This window comes from Nelumbo lutea, chromosome 1, assembly GCF_056320005.1.
Source record: "Nelumbo lutea isolate HS-2025 chromosome 1, American lotus-T2T, whole genome shotgun sequence".
Classification (NCBI taxonomy): domain Eukaryota; kingdom Viridiplantae; phylum Streptophyta; class Magnoliopsida; order Proteales; family Nelumbonaceae; genus Nelumbo; species Nelumbo lutea.
In genome coordinates, this window is record NC_142684.1 from 163,692,131 (window position 1) to 163,714,994 (window position 22,864).

At 38.2% G+C, this 22,864-nt stretch overlaps 1 protein-coding gene across 1 annotated transcript in view; it reads left to right on the forward strand.

The window, feature by feature from the left end:
• Positions 1-22,864, forward strand: part of ARP9 (actin-related protein 9) — a 78,849-nt gene that overhangs the window by 36,712 nt on the left and 19,273 nt on the right. Inside the window, exons 8-10 of the mRNA XM_088960235.1 lie at positions 1,074-1,194; positions 18,770-18,834; positions 22,616-22,705. Of these exons, the coding sequence (XP_088816361.1) occupies positions 1,074-1,194; positions 18,770-18,834; positions 22,616-22,705 (276 nt within the window). The remainder of the gene's footprint in view (positions 1-1,073; positions 1,195-18,769; positions 18,835-22,615; positions 22,706-22,864) is intronic.

A 22,864-nucleotide genomic window follows, 5' to 3' on the forward strand; every position in this document is an offset into this window, starting at 1 on the left:
TTGAATGTGTCACGTTTCAAAAATTTACAAAACTAGGAAGCTAACCTAGATTAATGTTTTTCTTTGTCAAATTCCATAACCTAGGTAATGCCTAGGCGGGGTGTCTTGTTGGTATGTTTCTAGGGGCTCCACTATTGCTTAAAATCACCTATACAATTCGACAATTATGGTAAAACCTCTTTTTTTTTCAATTTTGGCATTATATTTTTATTTTCCTTGACCAGTAACTACCATATTTCCATGTTTCATTTTGTGAGGGAGCTAAATCACAAATTCTAATAGTTTTCTGACTCCAACAACCACCAGTTGCTGAAAATTCCTGTATAACAATCAATGGTTAGGAATACATTGGCTTAAAGCCTAACCTTGATGACTTGTGGAGAAACTGGGGAACTGTAGCTAGAAGTTCTACTGCAAGGAACAAACCAGTGGTAGCTTAGAAACCTCTTGGCGAAGGATTTATCAAGTTGAATTTTGATGGCAGCAGTTTAGGTAACCCAGGTCCAGCTGGTATATGAGTTTTCAGGAATAATGGACATATTATTGCTGTTTTCTCTGGCCCGATTAGAATAGGGGGCTCAGTTTTTGCAGAGTTCCAAGCAGTCTTGCAGGGAGTACAGATTGCTAGACAGCTAAATTGATACTTTGCTAGTAGGGTGAAGGAACCAGAAACAGTGATTTGGAAGTACAAGGAATCAATGAAAAAGTTCAAATGGCTGGTTAGAGATGTGACAGTTTTTGTTCAATGGGAAAGGCGGACAGCAAATGGGATGGCAGATTATTTTGCGAAGATGGGGGTGCATAAATCTGAACTTTTTTTTTTTTGCTCAGTTGTAATTTGTGTTGTTATAGTTTGCCTTGTAAATCTTGATGTAATCACTTCTCTTTTTTAATAAAACTCTATCATTTATAAAAAAAATCTATGGTACTGCATCATAAAATCTGATTCTACTCACAAGAATTCATTCTATTGGTTTTTAAATTTTAACATTCTCATGAAATGCGTTTCTTGTGAAAACAAATAAGTTGGCTCCAACTTTCATATTTCCCCCTCTTTCTTGGCAATATTACAGGTGTTAGAAGACCTATATGTTATATGGGACTGGATCTTGAATGAGAAACTGCATATTCCTCAGGCTGAAAGAAACATGTATTCTGCTATCATTGTTGTGCCAGAGACATTTGATAATCGAGGTACATTTGTATTAGTAATTGATCTCTTATTCTTCTTAGCATCTTCTTATTGGTGTCTTCATCACTTTCTTTTAACAAGACTCTCATCATCTCTACATATAATGGTAATAATCACAAATGTGGTGGCAATAACAATAATAACATTAATGGTAATGATTGTTGTTGTGGATAAAATCTTTCTTATGATGTCCTTCATTGGATTACAAAACAGTTTATAGTTTTTCTTTTGATGTCTTTTTTATGGTGTTACATTTTAAGCAAATAACTAATGACTGTATTAGTACAAAGTTTTGGATCCCATGGACACATGTCTGTACCAGAATCGGTGGTGGATTTTATACAAAGCTGGAGAATTGAAAAAGGTGGAAGGTGGCATGGAATATTGCTCCTGCAGCAGTTTTTTGGTGTGTTTGGCAGGAGAGAAATGCAAGGATATTCAAAAAACAAAAGCAGCTTGGTAGATGCAGTATACCAGAATTTTTTTTTTCTTGGCTTGCTATGAATGAATTATTTTGGGAGAGAAATTATAATTTCTTTATTGTATACGATAGTCTTTTTGTAAAGCAAGGTGTGGGGATATAGGATTCTATGGGCAATGATTGTTATACCCCCTGTGTACAGCAGCTTGTTGTTTATGTTTTTTTTTTATTGGAAACGGTAACTTTCATTAAGGATATCAAATAAATATCTTACACTAACCACTCAGACAAAGAGTGTTGACCCCAAAACAACATCAAGAGTTACAGTACAGCCCAAAAAAAGTTTTCCCTGAATGTCCCCTGTTTTGCCAAGCTATTTGCCACAGAGTTTGCTGATCTCCTTACCCATTTGAATGTTACTCCAGCTTCCCTTGCCAAGCAGATTATTTCCCTTATTTTCTGTCTAAAATTCCATATTCCCAACTTCTTTGTTTGCAGCCACCCTATTAACAGTGTAGATTCCCCTTCCACCTCCAAGTTCTGAAATCTCCATTGCTTGGCAAATCTCAGGCCTTTAGAAGAGCCAAAATTTCTGCTCTCAAAGAGTTTCCCACTCCTATGGGACCAGAGTATAGTGCCACAATTATGCCCTCCTCATCCCCAAAGACTCCCCCAGCTCCCGAGGGTCCTGGATTATCCATGGAGCTTCCATCAAAATTTAATTTTACCCTTTGTTGTGCTGCAAGTGTCCATGAAGGCTGAAGAACAAACTGTTTGGTTGAAGAGTTTGCCACTGCTGACCAACCCCTTTGTATATCATCCACTGAAAAGTCTTTAAATAAGTCACTTATTTCAGCCAATGTATGACTTTAATGGCTACGCAGTCATTGATTTGTTCTGTTGATCTTTGTGCCCCTTGGAATATTTTGTTATTCCTTTCTTCCCATAAAGACCAAAAAGTGGCTGCTCTTGTTGCCTTCCACATCACTCTTCCCCTTTTCTTTGATAGTAGGAAGAAACTTGGGTTGAAAAGACTTGTCACATCCAGGAGAGGGGTCCACCTACAACCAAATAAGGAAGAAAACCAACTCCACACACAAGAAGCAAAGGGACAAGAAAGGCAATGATTTGGCCTCCTTTTTTGTAAATTATCTTGAGTATTATTTCTAGAGCACCACCTCCCAGCAAAAGGCTCTTATTTTTGGGGGTACAGGATTACACCAGACTTCCTTTGTAGGAAAGGAGCCTCCTGGGTGTGAGTATTGAAGGAGGGTGGAGAAGAAAGAGGCACATGTAAAGGAGCCAGAAGGGGATTCTAACCAGATCCTACTGTCCTAACAAGAGAGGTCCAGGAATGCAGTGTTAAGAAGGGAGATAAGTTCATCTACTAAGCACATTTCAGATTCCCTTAACCCTCTCCTTAATCCTAGATCACAAGAGTTTTCTTTAACAAGCACTGAAGAAATCACTCTCCCTTTGTTGAGGGACAAAGAATAAATAGGTGGAAATTTGTCTTTGAGAGGAATGTCCCCAAACTAGACATCCTCCCAGAAACGTACTTTGTTACCCATACAAACATCATACCTTACCAATGGAAGGAAATAAGGTAGCAAACTATGAATTTCTTTCCAAAGAGAAGCCCTTGTTGCCTTAGGATCAAGACCACCGTCCCATCTGTTGTCTTCCATGCCATGAATGCTTGCAATTAAATTATGCCATAAATTCTCTTGTTCCAAAGGAAACCTCTACAGCCATTTACCCAACAGTGCCATGTTCCTAAGTTTGATGTTTCCTATCCCTAGTTCTCCACTATCCCTACTCCTTGATACCACCTCCCACTTTACCAAATGATCCTTTTTTGTGTCCCTTGGCTCCCACAACAAGTCTCTCATCCTTGTTGTACATGTTTTTCGTTTTTTGTTAATGAAATTTTACTTTACGTTTCCTTAGAAAATACTTCTGCATAAGTTGGAAGTGACATAGGTAGCTGCACAATATTCATTTCTGATTTCCATCCACCAGAAAAGGGAGTGTTAAGCCTTTGTGGGAAAAACCAAAGCAAACTCATTGTGTAAGCTTTATAAAGTGTATAACAAGATAGATAAGATTAAAATTGAAAAAAAATTATGAAAAGAAAATTTGAAACAAAATTATGAAAAGGTTAAAATAAATTAACAAGATAGATAAGAAATTGAAAAAGAATCTTAAAATTTTATTCTATATTGTTGAAGATTAATTAGTTTTATGATGTTTTCCTGAGTAGATGTTTTATGTTAGTTGTTAGATAGGAGGTGAGGACCACAATAGTTATGTGAGTCCAAATTTTATTATATTTTTGTGTGTTATATATGTTGTTTTATGTTTTGCCACCCTATAAGGGCATAGTTGTCTTTGTATTGTTCTATTATTTTAGTATAAATAATAAGTGAAGGGGGCGGCCAAATTATTGCTCTCTTTTCTTTTCGACTTCTCTTCTTCTCCTTCTCTCTTCCTTCTCTCTTCAAGAAACTACTTTCCTTCATATTTTTTAATTCAATAGATTCCTACTTGGTATCAGAGCATCGACTAGGGTTTCTTGAAGCATTCTCATGCAGCCCTAGATCAACTGACTGCATGAAGTAGTAAAGGGCTGGTCGATCTGCTATAGATTGCCTAGTTCTTGGAGTTTTTGGTGGGATCAAGAGGAAGGTGATCTACTGTTCAACATCAAAATCCAGAAGAACTGCATTACGGGGAAGAGTTCCTGAAAAGTTGGACTCTTTGTTTTTTATCTGATCTTGGGCACCCAGGTATTGTTAGTTTTCTTTTGATTTTCTGAAGAGGGCGGTTTGGTTTTTGGAATTTTCTAGGCCTCTCGGAGTGATCGATTCACTTTTCTCTCTATTGGGAGGCCTGAGGATGAGAGAGATTTTCCTCCAGCTAGGGTTTTCTTCTTCTGGAAGGGTTGGTTTTTGTGTGTGTAATTAAATTATTTTTTGAAGGTCTTCAATCTTTTTTTTTTCTTACTGTTGAACTGTTTGAAGTAAAATGGAGAGTTGCAATATCGAGATGAAATCTACCGGTACTGTGGGACTGGGTGTTAGAGGTAGTAGTGATATTTTTGGGTCCGGGATCATTACTACAGTAAAACTTGATGGTATAAATTATTTGGAGTGGGCACAATCAGCTAAGATGGCTATTGGTGCCTATGGAAAATTAGGGTATCTCACTGGGGAGGAGAAACCTGATACAGACTCTTCCCGATGGCTGCAAGAGAATTACATGGTAATGTCTTGGCTGTGTAATTCTATGGTACCTCATATTGCAAAAAATTTCCTATGGGCTAATATTGCTAAGGAGATTTGGGATGGAGTGACTGAAACCTACTCTCATAAGCAAAATGAAGCCAGAGCCTATCAGTTAAGAAATCAGGTGATAAGTATGAAACAAGGAGAAAAAACTCTTGCTGTGTATTTCTCCATGCTAAAAACCCTATGGCAGGAAATAGATCACTTAGAAACTGTGGTATGGGAAAGTGTAAATGATGCAGCAACTTATCACAGACTGGTAGAGAGGATTAGAGTTTTTGAGTTCTTGGCAGGGCTGAACCCTGAATTTGACATTGCTAGGCAACATATTCTTTCTAGGGAGGGTGTGACACTCTCTCAAGCCTATGTATTTGTCTCTGGAGAGGAGAGTAGGAGGAATGTAATGCTGAGACAGTCTGGGATTGACCAGTCGGCTATGGTTGGTACAACAAAACCTAAGCCGAATGGAGACAGGGGGAGTAGTGAGAGTAGAAGGGAAGATAAGAAGGACTTGGTGTGTGATTATTGCAAGAAGCCTAAGCATACCGGGGACACTTGTTGTAAGCTTCATCCAAATCTTATGCCTGCTCGGATAAGAAACAAGAAGGGAAATGCAAATGTAGCCACTATAGGAGACTCTTCATCCCATCTCTCCCATACTGATTGGGAATCCATTGCAGTAGCAGCAATGAGAACAGAATTGGAGAGGTTTGGACATCTTATGAGTAAGAAAGGTTCACCCAGCTCTAGCCTTCCAGATGGACAACAGAATGTAGAAGCCAACTATACTACTTCCTTTGCACATACAGGTAGTTCATAAGCAACCGCAAATCTTGCATCCACTGCAGGTAAGGAGGGACCTCCCTGGATTATAGACTTAGGAGCATCTGAGCATATGACTAATGCCCCTACCATTTTCAATATCAGTTGTGCTCTGGTAGAGACAGAGTCTACAGCAGATGATTCACATATGCCCATTGCTGGGAAGGGGACAGTTAGAGTGACCAATGATATAGCTTTGTCTTCTGTTTTACATGTCCCTAGACTTCATACCAACCTACTGTTTGTTAGTTCTTTGACAAAAAATTTGAATTGTTTTGTGACCTTTCCTCCTGGTAATTGTGTTTTGTAGGATTTGGACTCAAAGAAAATGATTGGGAGTGGTCGTGAGGTGAATGGAGTCTACCTTCTGGATGAGATTCCAAGACATCAGGGCCATCATGTTAGCAGCAGCAGTAGTAGTGGGTCAGAGTCAGTGAACCAGATTATGCTTTGGCACAACTGCTTGGGACACTTTTTTTTTAGTTCTTTGAAATGTCTTTTCCCAAAGTTGTTTGAGTTTGTTCAATTATCTACTTTGGAGTGTGAGAGTTGTCAGTTAGGAAAGCATTGTAGACAGTCTTTTAAACCAAGTAATAAAAGAAGTACTTCTGATTTTAAAATTGTTCACACTAATGTATGGGGGCCATATCAAATCCCTTCCATGGGAGGATTCCATTATTTTCTCTTGTTTGTGGATGATTATACATGATATTCTTGGATATATTTGATGAGATCACGTGATGAGGTTCCTAACTTAGTATGACAATTCGACCAGATGGTTCTCACACAATTTGGAGTGAGAACTAAGGCTTTTAGATCAGATAATGCCAGAGAGTACTTTGAGAAGGACCTGACCACATATCTCTTAGAACAAGGTGTAGTTCATCAGAGTAGTTGTGCATATACACCGCAACAGAATGGAGTTGCTAAGAGGAAAAACAGACACATTGTGGAGGTGGCAAGGAGTCTTATGGTGTGTGCTTCAGTTCTTGTGCAGTTCTGGGGAGATGCAGTTTTTACAGTCATGCATTTGATTAACCGTGTTCCTTCTTGGGCTTTGGGGTTTAAGGTGCCATTTAGCCTTCTTTTTCCAGATGAAGAGATATTTCATATACCTCTAAGGGTTTTTGGTTGTGTTTCTTTTGTTCACATTCTTGGCCCTCATCGCAAGAAATTGGATCCTAAGGCCAAGAAATGTGTTTTTCTTGGGTATGCTCAGAACCAAAAGGGGTATTGATGTTATGACCCAGTGTCGAGGAGCATATTTGTCACTATGGATGTTACATTTTTTGAATCCACATTCTTCTCGAGTGGTTCTCCATAGGGGGAGAGTTTTGGGGAGAACTTACAATCTGTTCCTCTTCCTGTTTTTGTGGAGCCTCCATCAGTTCAACCACCACCTGCACCATTAGTTCAACCAGCATTTACATCAATTCAGCCAACACCTGCACCTCCAGTTTCATTACCTGAGCCACTACGGGCAGCCTCACAGCAATATCAGTGGCGGCAGATGATGGTTGACTCTGCACATCCTCAACCCACACCACTCTCTGTTAGTCCTTCTGAAACTCCAGATTCGGCAGATACAGTTCCAGGTATTCCTCGAGCCTGAGCCTGTTATGTTTTCTGATGATAATGTTTTTGTCCCTAACACCATTGTTGTAGCTGATCCCACTGACCTTGATCTTCCCATTGCACTTTGTAAGGTGAAGAGAAAGTGTACAGTCCACTGCATTTTCACACCATCTTTCCTACAATGCCTTATCACCCTTTTACCGTGCTTTTCTTTCTTCCCTGGATTCTATGTTTATACCCAAGAATGTTATTGAGGCTCTCTCCAAACCTAAGTGGAAAACAGTCATGCAAGATGAGATCGATGCTTTGATCAAAAACCAAACTTGGGAAGTAGTTGATTTCCCCCCAGACAAGGAGACAGTCGGATGCCGATGGGTATTGACATGAAGTATAAGGTTTTTTGGAAAAATTAATAAGGAACTTTCTGTGGGAGCCTAGAGAGGAGAAGAGAGATCATAGGGTGAGTTGGGAGGTGGTCACTAGGTGTAAAAAACTAGGAGGTCTTGGGATTGGTAATTTCAAGAAAAGGAATATGGCTGTACTGCGGAAGTGGTTATGGAGGTTTTCATTGGAAAGGGATAAATTGTGGACTAAGATTGTGGCTAGCATTCATGGGTTGGAAGACAATGGTTGGGATCCTGGAATCTTGGCAAGGGCTTCAGCTGCTTCTCCTTGGAAATCCATTCACAATCTACTTCCAGTTTTCTCCCCTTGGATCAGGAATGGTCTAAACTTTGGTAACCGAATAAAATTCTGGGAACAACTTTGGGTCGGGGATTCTCCTCTGAAGGACCAGTTTCCTTCCTTGTATGCTCTATCAGACTTGAAAAATGAACCCATATCTTCTTTCTTGGTCCTTTCAGCCTCCACTTCTGGCTTTGGATGGAACCTTGGCTTGCGTAGGGCAATTAGGGATACAGACATGGATAGCTTGGTAACTTTGCTAGCCTCCCTTGAGATTGTCTTCCTAAACCCTAAGGAAGACACCAGATTTTGGACCCCTTCTATCTCTGGTACCTTTTCTTGTGCTTCATTCTTTGAAACCTTAACTCAACCTCCTATCCCCTTTGGGTTGTCCTTTCCAGTTAAGGAAATTTGGAGCAGGCCTATTCCTCCTCGGGTTGGTTTTTTTTGTTGGGAAATTTTCCTGGAAAGAATCAACACTTTAGACTTCAGAGAAAGAGACCCAACTTTTGTCTACTTCCTAATAGATGTGCTCTTTGTAAAGCTGATGGGGAATCTGGCTACCACCTCATGGTCTCTTGTAAGGTTGCTAAAACTGTTTGGGAGTGGGTTTTCTCCCATTTTGGGTGTTCTTGGTATCCTTCGGAGACTGTCCAAGGTTTGTTTTCTCCTTTTTTCAATTGGCCTAGGAAGCGAGGGAAGACTATGTGGAGGTGTATTAGGGCAACGGTATGCTGGTCATTGTGGGAAGAAAGAAACTCACACATTTTTTCCGACAAGGAAAGAACATTGGAAGAATTATTAGATTGAATCCTTTTAAGGGTTGTCCACTGGCTAAAATCTTTGGAGTTGTTTTCAGATTTTCCTGTGGATGACTTGCTAAGAAACTGGAAAGAGATTGCTTCCATTGCTAGATGCAAGAGGACTCTTTGTCCGTTTTGGTCCCTTCCCCCCTCGGGCTTTATAAAGCTGAATTTTGATGGCAACAGTGTAAGGAATCCAGGGCCCTCTGGGATTGGAGGAGTCTTCAGGAATGAGGAAGGGATTGTTATTGCTTTATTCTCTGGCCCTATTGGAGAAGGTGACTCTCTTAGGGCTGAGATCCTTGCAGCGCTTGAAGGAATTTTAAGAGCAAAGGAATTAAATATCAGTCGTTTGATCCTGGAAAGTGATTCGAAGGTGGTGGTTAGTTGGTTGAAGACAGGGGACAGTGGTTTGTGGAACTTTAACAATGAAAAAAAAAAACAGTTCTTATTGCTGGGTAGGGACATTGAGATTCAGTACAACTGGGTGAAGAGGAGTGCGAACTCATTTGCAGATGGGTTGGCCAAGCAAGGAGTGAATAGGGAGTCTGTGTTTTGGGCTAGTTTTTAATCTTTTCTCTTTGCATTCCCTTTGTTTTTTGTTTTTGGGGAGCTAAGATATTTTATCTCCCCTTTTGTATCCATATTCCCTCTTTTCTTTTAATTTACTGAAGTTGGTGTTATTGATCAAAAAAAAAAAAAAGGCCGATGGCAAGATAGAGAGGTACAAGGCAAGGTTGGTAGCAAAAGGGTATACTTAGACCTATGGTGTTGATTATCTGGAAACCTTTGCACCAATAGCTAAGATGAGTTCAGTTCGTATCCTTTTATCTTTAGCAGCCACCTATTCATGGCCCTTGTTCCAGTTTGATGTCAAAAATGCTTTCCTCAATGGTGATTCATAGGAGGAGGTATATATGGACATTCCTGCAGGCTTTTATGAAAATGTTGGTAAAGGAAACAGAAGGTCTCTGTATGGACTGAAACAATCACCTAGGGCTTGGTTTGACAGGTTCAGAGGGGCACTCATTCGTTTTGGATACACACAGACACAGTCTGATCACACCCTCTTTGTGAAGAGGAGAGATGCTCTGGTGTCAATTTTGATTGTGTATGTGGATTATATAGTGGTGACAGGAAATGATCTGGAGGAGATTGATGATCTCAAATAATCATTGCAGCAAGAATTTGAGATCAAAGATCTTGGTGAGCTCAAATACTTCTTAGGGATTGAAGTTGCAAGATCCAAGCATGGGATCTTCATTTCACAGAGAAAGTATGTACTTGACCTACTGCGAGAGATTGAGAAGCTGGGGACCAAACCAGCAGACACTCCTATTGATCAAAATCACAGAATTAATGGTGTGGATGGTGAATTAGTAAAGGATGTGGGGAGATATCAAAGAATGGTGGGCCGACTACTGTATTTGTTTGACACGACTAGATATTTCTTATGCTGTCAGTGTTGTGAGTTAGTACATGCATGCACCTCAGGTTCAGTACTGGGAAGCTATTGAGAGAATACTTGCATATCTGAAAAAGCACCCTGGCAGAGGCATTCTTTTCTCAAATCATGAGAATCTGAAGCTAGAATCTTATACAGATGCAGACTAGGCAGGATGCTTAAATGACATGAGGTCTACATCAGGAGTGTGTACCTTTGTAGGTGGAAACTTGATCTCCTGGAAGAGTAAGAAGCAAGCGGTTGTGGCAAGGTCAAGTGCAGAGGCTGAGTATAGGTCCATGGCTCATGGTGTCTCAGAACTTCTTTGGGTTAGATCTCTTTTGAGTGAGATTGGGGTGAAAGCAGAGGAACCTATGATGTTATACTGTGACAATCAGGCTGCAATCAATATTGCCCACAATCCAATTCAGCATGATAGGACAAAACACATTGAAGTTGATAGACGCTTTATAAGAGAATGGGTAACAACTGTAGAAATTTGTTTGCCTTATGTCTCTTCAGAGTTGCAACTGGCTGATGTTCTCACTAAAGGGGTGGCAAAGGACAAGCTTGAACATGATCTACGCAAGTTGGGAATGTGTGACATTTACTCCCATCTTGGGGAGTATTGAAGATTAATTAGTTTTATGATATTTTTTTGAGTAGATGTTTTATGTTAGTTGTTAGATAGGAGGTGGGGATCACAGTAGTTATGTGAGTCCAAATTTTATTATGTTTTTGAGTGTTATATATGTTTTTTTTTTGTTTTGCCGCCCTATAAGGGCATAGTTGTCTTTGTACTGTTCTATTATTTTAGTATAAATATTAAGTGAAGGGGGCGGCCAGATTATTGCTCTTTTCTTTTTAACTTCTCTTCTTCTCTTCTTCTCCTTCTCTCTTCAAGAAACTACTTTCTTTCATATTTTTTAATTCAGCAAATTCCTACTTATATGAACTTTGACATATACAACTATTTATATATGAAATATATAAAGATCGTTAGAGATTTCCTAGAAGGTGAAAGGTTGTGGCACAAGGTCATCGGAAGCATCCATGGGTGTAGCATACAATGGTTGGAACACAAAACTAGCACCTCAAGCACAGCTTCAAACTCCCATTTTTTTTATCAATGAATAAATGTTTTGTTAATCTAGAGAATAAGAGTTACAGGCGACCCAAGGAAAGGCACGAGATGCAACCTTTCCTTTAAGATTGATTACAACATTACAAAATCAGATGAACATGATTACAAGGTAGCCCAAAATAAAGAGTCCTGAGAAACCCCCTGTTTAGCAAGTGAGTCAACCATCGAGTTTACTGACCTGCCTGCCTATTGGACTCTAACTGCCATATTTCTTATTAGGCATTTGACTTTTTTTAAGGAGAACTCTATAGCCCCAAATCACAGAGTCCGGATTCAGCAACCATCCCATCATCTCCTGAGAGTCCCTTCAATAAGCAAGTGCTCTATCCTTAACTGGTTTGCGAGTTGAATACCTTGTGCAACAACGAGCAATTCAGCCCTTATAGAGTCTCTGAGACCCACAAACCCTTTATATAAGGATATGATAATACTGTCTTTATTTCTTAGAACTCCTATACCCGAAGGTCCTGGGTTACCTCTGCTACTCCCATCAAAATTCAGCTTAACAAACTCCTCCCCAAGTGGCACCCATTGTACCAAAAGTTTGTTTTTTCTAGTAGAAGTATTAGCCACTACTAACCAGTTCCTCCATAGGTCATCAAAGGAATAACTATCAAACAGGTTTAATGTTTTCAACCACTGAATTGCCCTTGTCAAAACACAACCCTTAACTTTCGATACGCTTCTTTCCTTTTTAGAAAAGATTCTGATGTTTTTTTCTTCCCAAACAGTCCACAAGGTTGTTGCTCTAATACCCTTCCACATGATTCTCCCTCTCTTTGTGTGCCACTCAAAACTAGATGGACTGAACAACAAACGAATATCAGATGGCAGGTTCACCTACTCTCAAACAGCCAAAAATCCAATCCCATATAACTGCAACAAAGGAACAAGAGATCGGTAAGTGGTAACAATCCTCACTTTAAGCTTTATGAAGGACACGCCAATTCAGGGATAAGCACCAATTTGGTCTCTTCCTCTGCAGGTTTTCAAAGGTATTAATCTTACCATAGTAGACTTCCCAACAGAAAACAACAATCTTTGGGGGAATGGGTCTAATCTAGACTTCTTTAACCTGGAAAGCCAGGAGTGCTGAAGAAGAGCAAAGGGATTTGAAAAAGGAGGAGCAAGTAAAACAGCCTCTCGGGTTAGGGGTCCAAATTCTTAAATCAGAATTGGGGGGATCCAAACAAGTGGATTCGAGTAATGACAATAGTTCTGAAACACAAGCATATTCATCATCACTTAACCCTCTTCGAAAACCAAAATCCCAACTCAGTGCCAAAGGAGAAACCGAGGGAGAGGTAAATTTGGAAATTCGCCCTTTCTTGTAAGGGGACAGAGAGTAAAGAGATGGAAAAAGGTCTTTAAGTACTTCCTTTTTTCCCTGATTTTATCCATTGTGATGTGGGGTGTTGAAACAAAGTCCTTCTTTGGGAAGACCTCTGGCTGGGGGATTCACCCCTAAAACAATAATTCCTTGTACTCTATTCGTTAGACTATAAGGTTGAGCCTGTTGCCTGGTTTGGCTCACTCCCAGAGCTTGGTTTAAACTGGGACTTTGGTTTTAGAAGGGGGGTTTGAGGGACAATGAGTGTGAATCCCTAATTCTTCTACTTTCAAAGTGGGAAAAGGTCTTCTTGGATCAAAATTCCATGGACAATAGAGTTTGGTCTCCCTCTCCTGATGGTTTGTTCTCCTATGCTTCCTCACCCTTTCAAAACCTACAGGAGAGAACTTCCCGGTGAAAGAAATTTGGTGTAATCCAATCCCTCCCAAAGTGCAAACTCTTTGTTGGGAAGTGTTCCTTGGAAAGGTTAACACCTACGACTTGCTATAGAAAAGAAGGCCAGCTAGGTGCCTCTCTCCTCATGTTTGCATCCTCTTTTTGGCTAGTGGTGAGACCCTTCCTCATTTACTAATTTCCTGCTCTTTTGTGTCTTGCATTTGGGATTACTTTTCCTCACTCTTTGGCTGCAGATGGGATCCCCCACAAGATGTGGTCAGCCTATTTAGTTCCAATGTCCTGTAGCAAGTGGCAACAGAAAAATAGGGCAAAATGCTTATGGAGGGTAACAAGAGGAATTGTAGTTTGGACCATTTGGGAAGAAAGAAATCAAAGGATTTTCACTGAGAAGAGTAGATCGAAGGAGGAAGTAATCGAAACAATAAAAATCAGATCTTCAAAGATGTCTCAACAAACAACATAATAAGAAAATCGAAGGAAGTTGTACAAATGCAAGGTGCATAAAAAAATTACCAACTCTGCTTTCGGCTGGATAAGGACTGCAAACGGATTGGCAGATATTTTAGCAAAGCATGGAGTTGATAGACCTAGTTTGTTTTGGGCAAAGCTGTAAAGTGATGTACTTGGGTTGCTGGGAACTTGTAAGCTTATAAGTTATCTTCGACTAATAAAAAAACAAATAAAGAAATTATCAAGTGAAAGGGATGGTAGAATCCATTGTATGGACGCCAAAAAAGGTTGTGGATTGGGTGGGCGAATTTCAAAAAATTTTCTACCTACCTTTTAATTCCCTGTTTTAGAGTCAAGATTCAAGGATCCTACTTGAACCATAACCGAACCAGATCTGAACCAAAAGAGAAGGGAGTGATTATACCTGATCCAGAGAAATAATATCTCCCAAAGTTGGTGTTCACGCCCAAAGAAGACACCAAGATCTGCTCCTGCTAAAGATGACACAACAACTGTGGAACAAAACTAGCAGAGTGCGTCCTTCGGATGACAATGAGCACCAAATTGAATCAGCCTTTCAATAAAGACTGATATCAAGAACTCTTTCTTGATCTTTCTCTGATAGAGAAATCAAACTGTAGTAGATGGTGGCAGCTGTAGCAGGAGGAAACTAAAGAAGATGGCGAACTGCTTTTCTTCTCTAGGGTTTCTAAGATCCTATCTCAAAACTGTAAGGTGTGTTGTGTGTTCCCTAGGGTTCGAATTCTTGTAATTCGAATAGGGTTTCCTCCAATTGCTTAATGATTAAGAAAAGATCTCCTGATCATATCAGGAGTTGCTCTTATCCAAGTCTGTATTTGGATTAGGACTCTTCTTAATCCTATCTGCAGATTAGATAAGCTTTTGGGCTCATCCTAATCTCAGATCCGCCCCTTGTTAATGACTGATCAAATCAGCCCAGTTCGAAATGAGCTTTAGGCCCAATAAGAATCAAGTGCTCAAAAGTCTTCCAAACTGCTGCCCAGTTGGGCTTCTTTGTATGGCGTGGGACCCAAGCATTGATCTATACACCAGCCACATGGGTTCGGCCCAGCCTTTGTTATAAGGCCTGGCCGAATTAACTTGAGAGCCCAGTGAACCCCTTGAGCCCATCACATGGACCCTATGGGCCCAACACTTACAATAAGTGGTCATTGGGCCAAGCCATCTTATAAAAACCTAGGGACTATGGGCAGGTGCAAAATTAGCCCATCAGGTATTATCCCAAATGGCCTTACACTTAACCTCTCAGCCCATAATGATATAGCACTACCCGACAAGAGAAGACTTCTCCCTCGACTGCAAGGAACAGTGTTGCACTCTCTACTTACATGGATCCCGGGAATTAAAACCATTTGCAAATATTTTGAAACCATACTTGGGTATATATCATATATATAAGTTTTGCAAAAACAAAATTCCAACGATTGAAATCAACTGCTGGCAATTTGGTTTCCATCAAAGAGAGTGCATCCCCGATCATTACCTTTGCCCGACAAAGGGGCTGATCTCGTCACTATGATCACCCACTCAGATGAATTCTCAGACTGTCCCAACATACCCAGGTTTTGACCCCTGCTAAGGATCTCACTGATTGGCATATCAAAGACAGCCCAATCCGACACCTAGTGTAGTACCATAATCGTGTCTAAGGGTCAGGTGTAACTTTCCTGTTTTACCCATCAATCTCCAAGGTCCAGGGTAATACTGGAAATCTGGTTCGGTTCAAGGGTTCAAGTAATCCTACACTGCATGTGCCTTGGGTCTCACCCTTAGCACCTTGGAAGTATAGATTTGCAATTAGGGAGATTGACTTACTGGCTAAGAGCTTTAACTCTACATTTGGGTGGACTAAAAGGACATCAAATGGATTGGCAGACACTCTAGCAAAACAGGGAGTTGATAGGCCTTCTCTATTTTGGGAAAAGTTGTAGCTGGCCGTGTTAATATAGAGGGTTGATGAGCCTTGTATTTTGGGACCTTTCTATATTGTTATACTCTAGACTGAAGAGTAGCTAAAGTACTTGTAATCTGTTATTAAATTAATAAAATTCCTCCTTTGTTGATAAAAAATTGTTTATATATGAAATAATAAAATGAATCTGAAAAATATTACAATAAAATTGGAATTAAATAGTATATTAAAATTTAAAATAAAATTTTATATACATATACATATTATTAAAAATATAAATAAATATATTATTAAATATATACATATTATCAAATGTGTGTGTGTGGGACGTGTCGGGCTGCTATTGGATGGTGGGTCATGCCAGCACAACCCACTTTATCGTGGCGTGCTGTTTTGGTCCGTGGGCCTCAAAACCGAACCCTGGCATGCTTGTAGGCGGCACAACCCACTTTACATCTCTATTGCCTATATTGTTGGTTGATAGCCTTTATTGTACATTTTTGTACTTTGCTTTAATAATATACATTTAGATTATTTATCCAATCTAGGAAGAAAAGCATGGTTGAAATGGTTTATTTATTTATTTTTTTCTTTTGCTCAAAGAAATGATCTAGTTATTTTTATCTTACAAAAAATTTATATAGAATTAATCCACCAACGACTAAGAAAAATAGTGAAGAGACCTTTTTCTTGCTGAAGAAGTATTACATCTCTAATATTCTCTTTGTCTTTGCATCTATATTAATTTTGCCATAAAATTTCATACTTTGTGTCGTGATTTCCTTTTTATGGTGATCTTTCTTACTCATTTTTCTTTTCAGACTTAAAACTGGTGAAAAAAAAAAACTTACAAGCTTAGCCGAATTCAGCTAGCAAATACTATAGTCTGTATGGTTGTTTGCCTTGTCAAAAAAAAAAAAAAAATCCGCTAGCGAGTTCAGTGCATATGCATGAAAGAACCAAGCTACAAACACTCTGTATGATTGTATACCTTCCAAATCAGGACCCCAATATAAAATTTTTCAATTGGTTCCTTAGCAAGAGAATAAGCAGAACAGCTGGAACTCCTAGGAATTCATTTAAACAAGTGTTTAATCTGGATATAATTGGAGTTAATTTCCCTCATGTAATGATAATGGACCCAAGAATCAGTCTCCTCACCCTTTAACCACCCAATTATAAGAGATGAGTCCCCTTCCACCTCAAGTTCTAAATAGCCTGAGGACAAAGCCAACCTTAATCTTTGTAAAACTGAATGTAATTCAGCTTGAAGTGAATTACATATCCCAAGTGGGCCTGTGTAACTTGTAAGAATTTCACCTCTTGAATTTCTGAAAAGTCCTCCAGTAGTCCAGTGCCTGGATTTTCAGTGTTACTGAGGCTGCATCCATGAGAATTGAGTTTGGTTTTATGAAGTGAATGCAGTTACCAAGCTTGTTGGATGATAGATCTCAAAGTAAATAAAGAAAAATTGTTCTGCCATCCTGTCATAATGATGTCAGCTTTATAAGGCTTGAATTCTTCCCTTGTTTGCACCCAACCTTACACTCTTAGTGTGATCAAATCTGTCATTTTATTTATAGACTGGTGCCTTAATGGTTCTGGCAATGTTGATCTAAGCATATTTTTGAAAGTGTACCTTCAAGTTTAGGCTTCACAAACTGTATTGATGATAGATGCCTTGACCAGTAACTGGGATCTTTTGTTTTATCATTTTCATTAGACCAAACAGATAAGACCTTTTCATAGAAATTATTGTTTTGATCATGGACCATAGTTTTTTGAGGCATGATGCTTAAGCCTTGAGGTGTGTCTGTGGGTGAAGCATCTTCAAAATGCCCTGATGCCTGTTAATCAAGTTAAACTCCTTGATGTACATTAACTAGAAGACTCATTACTCTGATTGGTGTCTAGGATCTTGCATTTTTTTTTTATGGAGAGGTTGATGCTAATGGTAAATTTGTATGGTAATAATTGGAACTGGACAACTTTTTGGGTATATAATAGATACCCCATCAATGTGTTTGTTCTCAGCTTATGCTTATTTTCTATAGTTTCTTTACATCATGATCTTCTTTATGGAAAGAAAATGGGAAATTACTGCTTGTTATTTGGTTAAGAACATGGTATGACTTGAAAATGTGATTGCTGCTGAGTGTTACTCAAGGATTAAGGTATCGATACGATACTTCCGATATGGGGTGTATTGTATCTGTATCCATTGATTATGGATACAGGATATGCTACAACTGGATACATATCCCTATGAGTTGTGCGTATCGGTATGATACGCCTCTGTATCAGGCTGCATCGCACCATACGGTCTGATACACACCGATATGGAGGTGTATCCGTGTCTAGTTTGACAAAATTATACATTGGGTACTTTTGGATTGTTTTTCATCTTTAATACAAGTTAAAAAATAGTATTACGAAAACTAAAATAATTTAAGATTTAATTTTCCCAAAAAATTTAATAAAAACTAAAAATTATAAAAATCATATATCTCATCTACCTTAGATGATTTATATATTTCATTTTACACATAATTATATGTTAAAAATGAAAACATAGTTATTATTTGAAAAAATAAAGTTATTATAAAAATACTAAATAAATAAATTTTCCAACAAAATTAATGGAAAATAGAAAATTATAATTATAAAAACTGAAATTAATAATTTAAGATTTAATTTTCCCAAAAAACTTAATAAAAACTGAAAATTAAATATAATTTATTTTATCTACCTTAAATGATTTATTAGTTTTATTTACAATAAAAACATTATATGTTAAAAATGAAAACATATTTATTATTTAAAAAATGGTTGTTATTTAAAATACTAAATTAATAAATATTGCCAAAAATTAATAAAAATTGAAAATTATAATTATAAAATTGAAAGAGTGATAATTATTGTACAACGTTTGATTGTTCTAGAGTCCTGGTATTATTTATTGTAATATTTCTCTTCATATAACCTATTGAAGTATGCATTTCTCATCTGTTTGAATCTTATTCATAGATAATTCAGCCTTTGGTTTAGTATGATTAATGTATTTATGTGATTTGTATGCATTTCACTAGCGTATCCAAGTGTTTCTATATCTTTCATTCATATCCATGCATTTCCAATGCGTATCCGTATCTAGGTTATCTGATACGATACCCGATATAGATACTTTGATCCTTGGTGTTACTTCACTTCCTTTTTGTAATTCAATATATTTATTTTCATCAATAGAAATAAAGGAGATGCTATCAATTGTATTGCGGGACTTGCGGTTTAGCTCTGCAGTGGTTCACCAGGTATCATCTATTCAACTTTAAGCATTGAGGGAAAGAGTTCAATGGTGTTGCTAGTGAAATAAAAAGCACAAAAATATTTTCTTATATGCTCTTCTTTATTTCTCCTTTGTAATCTTTGTGTCTCTTTTTCCCTTATGTACATCTTCTCATGTACCCTTCTTTATTTCAATGAAATCTTTGTTACCTTTTCTCAAAAAATAATTTTTATTGAATTGTTGGAGTATTCTCTTCTAGCCTCTTTTATTCTACTACCAAGACTAGAGGCAAATATGGGCCAATTTAAGAGGTCCACTGGCCTCAAGCAAGGGCCCCAAAGGTGAAGTCCAGGTCTAAACTAGGTGGTTGGGCTTGGGAAATTGAACTGAGCCTGCACAGCTCTAGTTCACTCTAAAGTTAGAGACCGTTTACTTTTTTCACCTGTGTATTCACTATTTAGTTTTATATTTCTATATTGCTCCATTCTCTAAAGTGCAATGCTCATTGTCTTCGGAAACAAATATTGTTAGTTAGGCTGCATTTGGTTTTGATGCAACACAAATGTGTACTCTCCTTTTTTCCACCTACCCTGGTTCAGTGAATGCAATTTGGGTTCATTTTCCATGCCCACTTTGCACTCTTTCCATTTGGAAATGATCACTGCAAATGACATCATATTTCCTGCTGACAGTGAAGAGCAGTACCCCTATTTGACAATGAACAATCATTGAAAAACAACAGTGAAGTAGCAAATCTCCACTGTCTTACAGCGCCAATGGGTGGAGAGCAAGGTTTTGAAAATCGTAATTGTATCATAAATCGTAGAGAAAGTTGAATCGAATCAAATCGTGAATCGTATTGTAAATCGTAAGATTATTTCTATTTTTTATAAACTTGTCAAAAAAATTAAATATAGATATATTAAAAGGCTAAATATATATAGGAAAGTGACTTTACCCTACTTTGAATCTATATATACCATATATATACCTAAAATAATAGAATTTATCACTTATACAATAGAAGCCTGAGATGAAATAATCAAGTTTGACTTGAAAGTCAGACAAATCCACATATAATGGCTTTTTAACCCACATATGATGGAAAATAAACTCAATTTCTAGTCTTAAATAATGTAAATAAAGCATTTTCTAGTAAGGGCTTAAAAAAATCTCCCTTGACAAAACAAAATATAAACAAAAACATAACAAAGTAGAGAACTGATTCTTAATTTAATTTATTTGAATCGTAACGAATTGTATAAATTGTAAGATTTATGAATCAAATCATAGGATCCAAAAAAAAATCGTATGACTTTTGTAGAAAAGGATTCGGACATAAGATTCGAATCGAAACCCTTGGGATTCATGATTCAAATCGTGAACTGTACCGTAAATCGTAAGATTTTGACAACATTGGTGGAGAGGCAAATTCTTGGGGGTTTTCCTCTGTTAACCATTCTGAAGTTTGAGCAACTACTGACAGAGATTTCAGATCTAAATCAGTTAACAGAGGAAACCCACAAAAATCTCTGTTGCAGAGAACTATGAACAGCGATGTAAACCCAGGGTGATCTCCCATCATTGATTCAAACCAGATGTGAGTCTCCTAGAATATCTTCCATTGTTGGTTTTCCTTCACGATGATCTACCATCGAGAAGTTCAACTGAGTGATGGGAGTCTTTGTGAATATCATCATGATGGTTATGCTTCAGATCAAATGCAGATGATCTTCATGCCATTGAAAGAAGATTGGCATTCTTTAGGGATCAACGGAGATATCCCATTGCTGTGACCAGATCTGGAAGAAGGGACTCTTCTCTCAGAAAATCGAAGTGCTACGAATGGAAGAGATCTCGGTCAATGCCACAAGATCTTTGATTCCTTTGTCAAGAAATCTTTTCCAGCTGTTGCCAACGGTGGAGTTCCGTGGAAGATGCCTGAGGATAAAAGCAAAATTAATGCCTATTTCGCTCAATAAAAGAAGAGAGGAAACATTTACTTCGATTTTATTGAAGTAAAAGTTACACCCAAAATCGAGGTAATCCCTGAGAAGTTTACATTTTTACCTTGATTTTTGGTGCATTTTCATGCTCTTACCAAAACCGAACTGGAGTGCATTAGTGCACTGATCTAGTGTTTACATCACAATGAAACACAGCCCTATGGATTTTTTTTTTTTTTTTGAGAATAGATAATTTGTATTTGAAAAGGAGGTATATGAGAGATGTACAACAAAGGGCCTAAAGAGACCAAAAAGAAGGCTCAAACAATTAAGTAAGCATTGTGTCAGCATTATATAAAAAAATCCTTTCTCAAACCTAACTTAGCTAACCCATCTGCTGTATGATTAAACTCACAGGGAATCCATCTGAAGTTGCAGTTCAGCAAAGAAGATAGTTCATGTATTTCAAAGAAAAGGTGAGCAACCCTCCAAGGCCCTTTATCCTGTGCTTTGGCCCAATTGGTGGTGTTTCTGGTATCACCTTCAACAGCTAAGGAATTAATGTGGAGTCAGTTGGCAGTCCTTGGAGCCTCAAGAAGGGAGTGGGTCCCTGCTTTAGAAGCATCTGTAGCTGTGACAGGGCCACTATAAACCCACACAGTATCACCATTTAAGTTCTGGGTGATGCCTCCGATACCTGCTGCTGAATGGGAGTCAAGAGATCTAAAACTGCCATCAAACTGCAGTATGAAAGCACTGTCCTGCCTAGGGAGGAGGATAACTTCAGTAGGGGGTTGCTAGGGAGTCAATAACAGCTTTCCAAAAGAGCCTTCCTGTTTTTACTGGCAGTTGATGAGAAGGTGACCAATCAGTCCCCATCCGTATAGCATAAGACATATGCAGGGTGAGATGCACCTCTGTCCCCGGAGCTTCTTCTGCAAGATATCAGAAGTGTTCAATGTGCCACAAGTTACTTCCCAAACAAAAGAAAGAAATTTGGAGATGAGGTGCGAAATCCTTTTGTTCAGGAAGGGGGAGGGGTGAGTTCTAAGTTTATGCAAGTAAGAGTTGGTGGAGAACTGGCCAGTTGGGGTGAGGGACCAAACTAGCTTATCTTGGGTGGAGAGGGAGATGAAGACATCAGAAATTGAGGTTATAAGTAAAGAGACATTCAAAATTTTGGCATCTCTCAAGGTTCTATGGAAGTTTAAATTGTAGCCTTGAGGATGGTTGAGGATACGAGGGCTTGTTTATCACGGGCAAGCAAGAGTAAAGAAGAGAAAGATTCTGATAGGGGTTTATTGCCCCACTAGAGGTCAGTCTGGAATCTAATTTGATTACCCTTGCATAGTTTAAATCTAGTGAAGGGAGTGGAGGTGTTCAGAGTTTGGAGGATACCTTTCCAAGGGTTTGCAAGAGAGTAGCTCGGTAAAGGCTACCTGCTACCTCTTTCAAGGACTATCATTTTATGTAGTTTTTTTTTTCGTGAAAACCATTTTATGTAGCAATTGTCATTTATTCTCATATTTTCCATCTTTTGTTTGTTAACATAAGGACTATAATGCATTTTTATAGAAGTGGCATTGCAACCTGCATTTCAGTTATTCATGCTTTTAATTTTTCTCCTTCTAGTGGTTCCCTCTGCAACAAATTTGCTAGAATTTTAATATACTTAACATAAGGACTATCATGCAATTTTATAGATGTGGTATTGCAACCTGCATTTCAGTTATTCATGCTTTTAATTTTTCTCCTTCTAGTGGTTCCCTCTGCAACAAATTTGCTAGAATTTTAATATACTTAACCTTCTGTTATGTTTATGATTCTGAATATTTAATAATCTTAGCACCATCGGACCAGGAAGGTCTTGCTGCAGCCTTTGGTAATGGCTTATCAACTGTATGTGTTGTGAACATTGGTGCTCAGGTTACATCAATCATCTGCATTGAGGTAAGAGAAAGATACTATTTCTTATAACTTTTTTATTTTTTATTTTTTTTAACCCTACTTATAAACAAGGGCCAGCGCATTATATTTGGTGGACATGCCTCTTTAGTTATTAAACAACTTGGCATTTTAAAAGTTGGAATATACCTGTTTGTCAACTGC